At 50.5% G+C, this 6,333-nt stretch overlaps 1 protein-coding gene across 1 annotated transcript; it reads left to right on the top strand.

The window, feature by feature from the left end:
- The first annotated feature begins 286 nt into the window (after positions 1-286).
- Positions 287-4,525, top strand: SIX1 (SIX homeobox 1). Its single transcript, XM_047767469.1, has 2 exons — positions 287-1,148; positions 3,196-4,525. Exons 1-2 carry the CDS (start codon positions 589-591, stop codon positions 3,488-3,490), a joined length of 855 nt encoding a protein of 284 aa, XP_047623425.1. The 5' UTR covers positions 287-588; the 3' UTR covers positions 3,491-4,525.
- Positions 4,526-6,333: the final 1,808 nt, after the last annotated feature.

Raw genomic sequence — 6,333 nt, 5'->3', positions numbered from 1 at the left:
TGCAGAGGGGGCTCACGTTGCAGGGTCCTGACGTATTCACCCACTCCCACCGCCCCCAGTCCCAGCGAAGCGCCTCTCCCTCTTCCCTCCCCATCTCGCTTCCCACCTCTCGCGGTCCCACTCCTCCCACCACTCCCTACCCGCCCCCGCTCCACAGCCTCGCCCTCCCCGCGCGGGGCGGTGGGGCCTCGCGGCCCGGCCAGGCGGCGAGCAGGCTGGCCAGCCCCGGATAGGCGCCGCCCGCAGCCAATCAGCGCGCCGGGGACACTGCGCGCTTTAAGGCAGCTGCGGGTAGAACAGAAACCAAGTTCCCCGGCAACGAGCAGCATCCACCCGGCGGGAGGCCGAAGCCTGAGAGGCCCGAAAAGCTGCGGAGTGAGCCGGCCGCTCCCTGTCCAGTGCGCGCTCTACTCATTTTCTTCTTTGGCCGGTCGTCCCCAAGTCTTGACTTGTCTTTCCGCCTGCATAAAGCCTCGGGAGGGGGTTAGGAGCAGCCGCGCCCCCCTCCCAGCGGCTGCCGCCCCCGGCTTTTTCGGCTCTGCTCCCTGCCGCGTGCGCTCGGGCAGTGCGCTTCGGCAGGCCCCAGCCATGTCGATGCTGCCATCGTTCGGCTTCACACAGGAGCAAGTGGCTTGCGTGTGCGAGGTTCTACAACAAGGCGGGAACCTGGAGCGCCTGGGCAGGTTCCTGTGGTCGCTGCCAGCCTGCGACCACCTGCACAAGAACGAAAGTGTGCTCAAGGCCAAGGCGGTGGTCGCCTTCCACCGCGGCAATTTCCGCGAGCTTTACAAGATCCTGGAGAGCCATCAGTTCTCGCCTCACAACCACCCCAAGCTACAACAACTGTGGCTGAAGGCGCACTACGTGGAGGCTGAGAAGTTGCGCGGTCGGCCCCTGGGCGCGGTGGGCAAATATCGGGTGCGCCGAAAATTCCCGTTGCCGCGCACTATCTGGGACGGCGAAGAGACCAGCTACTGCTTCAAGGAGAAGTCGCGGGGCGTGTTGCGGGAGTGGTACGCCCATAACCCCTACCCCTCGCCGCGTGAGAAGCGGGAGCTGGCCGAGGCCACCGGCCTCACCACCACCCAGGTCAGCAACTGGTTCAAGAACCGAAGGCAACGAGACCGGGCCGCCGAGGCCAAGGAAAGGTACGGGATGTGATTCCTGACGATCAGGGGACCCGGGGAAGTCTTCCTTCCTCTCCCTCTCCGCCTCTTCCCGCCCACCCCCCTCCCCGCCCCAGGCACCAGCCACCGCAACGGTCCCTGCTGCCTGAGCCAGTCCGCGGGGCGGCGCCCGGGCCTCCGCGGCCCTGCGGCGAAAGTTCATGAACTCTGAGATCGCTTGCTCGGGATGGGGGGCTCCTCTGATTTGAGCATCCGCGCGTGGGTTTCCTGGGATGTGAGTGTCGGGAAATGTTGGCGCTAGGTTTGTTTTTCATGCCTCCCAGGCTGGCGGGGGCCAGGAGTGGCGGGTGGAGAATGAGTTTCTAGATAAATTAGAAAGGAAGGTGTGATCTTGAGGAAAGGAATTCAGTAGGGAGAGAGGCTCTCGAGCCTTTTTCCTCTTGCTCCCCAGAGGAGTGGAGCTGGCTTGAAACTTTTGTTCGGTCTCCCCTCCCGCCTCGTCCTGCACTCGCTCTCTCCTTGTAGTCTTTTGGGTCAGAGGTCGCTTCATCCCGCACTAATTGTACAAAAGGAGGAATCTTTCAAAAGAAATCAAGAGTTTGGGGAGAGTTACCGTTGCATGTACTCCCAGGCGCCTCAAGCCCAGAATGGATCGCTCCTTGCTGACTTCCTCGCCGGTGGCCAGGCGGCGGGCGCGGCAAGTCTGTCCGCTGTCCTCGCTGCTGCCGCCCCAGGCGAGGCAGGGATGCCCAGTTTCAGACTTCTCTCGCCCTGGAGCTCAGAGGGCAATCTTTTCTTTACCTGTCTCTGCCTCTGCCCTCCTCGAGCCAGCATCCCGGCCACCTGGCCCGGCTCCAGCCGGGTGTTGTCGCTTCCGACCGAGGCTCGAGGTTCGGGGGAGCGTGGGGGAGGCGGCGGTGGGGAGAGTACTCCGGGGAGCCGAGCAGGTTGCGCGAAACCTGAGCGCCCGGGTCGGCCGGGTTTCTTTTGTTCGCCTCAGAGCCTGGGGGCCGAAGATGTTGCCGCCCTGCTCCCCTCTGGGTGGAAAAGCCAAGTCTGGATAAATTCAACTGAAATAGGCTTTCTGGGAGAGAGAGACTGCGACCGATGGGGAGGGAGTGGGAGAGACCGCAGGCCTGGGAGTGGGGAGGAGGCCGAGCGCTCTTAAGGTAAAAGCGGCGAGAGCCCGAGAGCCCTGGTTTACCAGCACCCAGCGCCCGGACTGACGCCCGGTGCGGCGCGCCGGCTCCCGCAGTTGCGGGGTGGTGGAGTTTCCCCGCCCGGAAAGGGTGCGCTGCTGTGGATGTCCTCAGGGAGTTTGGGAGAGGGCCGCGAGGGACGGAGGACTGAGCCAGTAACACGGAAACAGGGACAGTACAATTCCAGTTAGACGTTAGTTGCAAAACGGCCGTCCGTCCTTTAAGTCAGGCCCGAGGGCCCACTCCCTGATGAAATCGGAGAGACTGGCTGCGCTCCGGGCGTGTTTACTCAGGTCACTGGACCGCTCTGGACACCACTTCCCATGACCTGTCCTGTGTCTCTGAAACCACAACCTCCGGGCAGGGGCAGGGGAAAACTTGTCAGTTAATTGTTTCCTCAGATGGGAACAGGACAATTGACTTGATTCATGCCCAAACATCTGTGCACTGGGCGCTCTTCGTCCCCTGATCATTTTCTTCATCACCGACAACCATTTGTTGGAAGTTGTTCACATTTAGTGACTTCTAAATGCGTGCTTGTTGATAGGTATTTAAAAATAACTGCTTGAACAAAAATTTTAAAGTAATTTTTGTGTTGCACATAAGCTCTGCTGATCTGGCTTTCTAAAATCTGGAAGAGGTAAGGACCCGGCTCCCCTTTAGCTCCCCATTCTCAAGTCTCTGCTGCCTCCTCATTTCCCCAGGGCCCTTGGGGATGGGTGAGAGGGCAGAGATCCTCCATTTGGGTCAATGACTGATTGCTCAATGGCCCTTTCCTACTCCTAGTTCTCCTCCCTCCATCTCACACTTTTTTTAACCTTTTTTTTTTTTTTTTTTTTAACCATATGGTGTTGTCCTCTATTTCTTAGGGAGAACACCGAAAACAATAACTCCTCCTCCAACAAGCAGAATCAACTCTCTCCTCTGGAAGGGGGAAAGCCGCTCATGTCCAGCTCAGAAGAAGAATTCTCACCTCCCCAAAGTCCAGACCAGAACTCGGTCCTTCTGCTGCAGGGCAATATGGGCCACACCAGGAGCTCAAACTATTCCCTCCCGGGTTTAACGGCCTCACAGCCCACCCACGGCCTGCAAGCCCACCAGCATCAGCTCCAGGACTCCCTGCTGGGCCCCCTCACCTCCAGTCTGGTGGACTTAGGGTCCTAAGAGGGGAGGGAATGGGGCCTCAAGCAGCGACTAGGGACACTTGTAAATAGAAATCAGGAACATTTTTTTGCAGCTTGTTTCTGGGGTTCTTTGCGCATAAAGGAATGGTGAACTTTCATAAATATCTTTTAAAAACTCAAAACCAACCACAGTCTCAAGCTTAGTGCCCTCTTCTCTCCAACTCTTTCCACTTTTGCATCTCCCCTCCCAGTGCAGAGATCAGGGAAAAGGAAGAAGAAGAAGAAGACGAAGAAGAAGAAACCCAAACAAACAAAAACATCCAGTCACCCAGTCTTGGTTCTGGGCAATCCAGATTGCTGCTTCAGTAGTCTCTCTTTCTCTCTGTCCCTCTCTTTTTTGTTCAATGAACAGGGGTTACAAATCAACTGGATTTTAATTATTTCCTTTTAATTTATTTATGGTAAAATGTTTTGAGAAGAGGAAAAGGAAATGAAAATGAGAGAGAAGAGAGAGAGAAAGTCAAAGTAGTGAAAAGAGCCTCCATCCTGGGAGGAACTGGTTGTGTTCTTAAGGTGAATAGGAAAAATATGATCTTACAATTTTTTTGATGGGGAAAATTAAGTTTACATTTTTCATATTTAGTGTTAAACAATTTTATGTAGATTAAAATGAAAGAACAGTATTGGGGGAAAAAACAAGTGCCTAAATGTCTTAATGCTCTCTACATAAGGCAGTTAGAAATAGAAGTGACCATTAGTAATACAACTATTTTTGTCAAATTTAGTTGGGGGGGTGGTTGTTGTTTGTTTCCTTGGGTTTTTTTCTATGGCAAACTTTTAAAATGTACCAATGTGAAAAAACACTTTCCTGAATGCCATTACTTCTCATGCCCTCAAAGCTTTCATATTTGTAGCCTACTCCTGTTAAAGGTTTCTCCTGTTCCTAGTTTCTAGCTTGCAAAAATACGTAACAAATCTGGCAACCTGGTATTTGTTACTAAACAGCATGTGTTTTCAGGTTTCTTTTCTATTGTACCTAAACCAGTCTAAATTAAAACTTAGTAGAACACCAGAAGTATTGATTCTGTTTCTGGAAGGTGAGTTGTGTATTGCTGTCACTGGGCCCTTAAAAAAAAAAAAAAAAGAATAGTTTTGTTTTTTTTTTGCTTCCTTACTTAATGGTGGTTATGAATTTCAGGGTATGTTGAAGGCCATCTCCTGAACCAGGAGTGGTGACTGAGTTAATTATATGACCGAAGAAGAGTGAATTTAACTTTGGGGTATTTATTTTTTTATTATTTAGATATGCAATTTTGTTTACCACTAGCTCTTCTGCACAGAATTCGTATATAGCTCTGTATTATTAACAAGTTCATGACAAGACTGTGAAAGTAAAATAACTTATCTGCTTGGGGGGAAAATGGAACTTTTAGAAGGATAGCAACATTGTGAATTAGTCTGTACAAATAGAAAGCAGACCAGCAGGACAGGAGCTCTTTGCAGTGCTGCCGAATAGTGTCCAGAAAAATCCCAGTAATCATATAGGCTCCATATTATTTTTGCCTGGGGCAAAAATGATGTATCTTTGTATTTAGCTTTTAAAATTAGTGAAACTAATGGCATTATTTATTAAAATTCTACTCAGGATAATGGGATTGGCTTGCTTGTGTTTGTAAAATATTATTCCCCAGAAAAAGTCTATTTATTTTCTAACACGACCATTTCATAATTTTAATTTTTCTCACCTGTGTCACCATTAATATATTCATGTTTTTCTTACCCTTTCTTATCTTTCCTGTCCTGATCTAGAATGGGGGGTGGTGGTGGTGGTAGATTAAGGCCTTCTTATTATGAGGTGTTCCCCCCTTTTTTATGTCAAATGGCTTTGACCGAGTTCAAAGGAGAAAGGTTCACCGTACTTAACTGTAGTCACTTTTACTTATAAAGTCATTTTTTCCCCTCAGTGATGGACAGATGTTCACAGGCTACTCAGAGACCACGATTTGGATTGGGAGCTCAGGGTCCCAATCTCCCTTGTTAGTGTTTTGGATCATTAAGCTGCTGTTTATTTAAGTCACTAGGGTGTTTATTCTCCACGTCTTGGGCCACAGAGAAATGCCACCCTCTGCAGGAGGGGCTCTCACAGGGGATCTCCTCACATTCTTCACATTCACTCCCCAAAACAAACACCCTGCTCAAAGATAGCTTTCAATGACCCTGACGGGCTTCAAAGGACACCGCGGAAATCTCCCTGGAAAATAGGAAGGGCCAATTACTTTAATTTCTTACATGCCCTCTCTTCCTACTCTGATGACTACCCCCCACTCTTCCAGCTCTGTTTAGTATAATTTTAGACTCCTGGAAGTTCTGTCTCCTTTGGCGCCCCAGCCCACTTCCTGCTCCCTTGGTTGGTGAATCTTGGAAAAGTCTGCAGATCTGGCAAGGAGCAGAGCAGGCTGGTCCTGTAAAAGCCCCTGTGATTACTGCTTGTAAACTCATTAAAAGGACAATTTTCTGTCACAGTCATAAACTTTCGTAAAATCCCTGGCATTTGATCCAGAGTGTGCATATTCCAGATGTGTTTAATAAGAAATTGCACAATATGCCTTCCTCACCATCCTTTCTGTCTGGCAAAACCAGGGACAAGCAGGAGGAGGCGAGAAAGCTGGATATCGCTTTGAGTTTTCTTGGCAATCATTTTAGAACGATCATTAGCGGGAACTAACCATGTTTTTTGTGTTTTTTTTTTTTTTTCCTCGAGGAAATCTTCAAGGACCAGCTGTTAAGGGACCTTCTATTTACCTTCTCAGCGTCGCAGTTAACTGAACCAAAAGCCACTTTTCGATTTCTCTTTTACAGGTTTCATAACAAGAGCCAAAAATA

Source organism: Phacochoerus africanus, chromosome 2 (genome assembly GCF_016906955.1).
Source record: "Phacochoerus africanus isolate WHEZ1 chromosome 2, ROS_Pafr_v1, whole genome shotgun sequence".
NCBI lineage: Eukaryota > Metazoa > Chordata > Mammalia > Artiodactyla > Suidae > Phacochoerus > Phacochoerus africanus.
Note: the sequence above shows the minus strand (reverse complement) of the source record. Positions and strands in the feature narration are given on the sequence as shown.

Coding starts and splice junctions, on each gene's coding strand:
- SIX1 (XM_047767469.1), top strand. CDS start 589: ATGTCGATGCTGCCATCGTTCGGCTTCACACAGGAGCAAGTGGCTTGC. Junction 1,149..3,195: donor GCCGCCGAGGCCAAGGAAAG/GTACGGGATGTG, acceptor TCTATTTCTTAG/GGAGAACACCGAAAACAATA.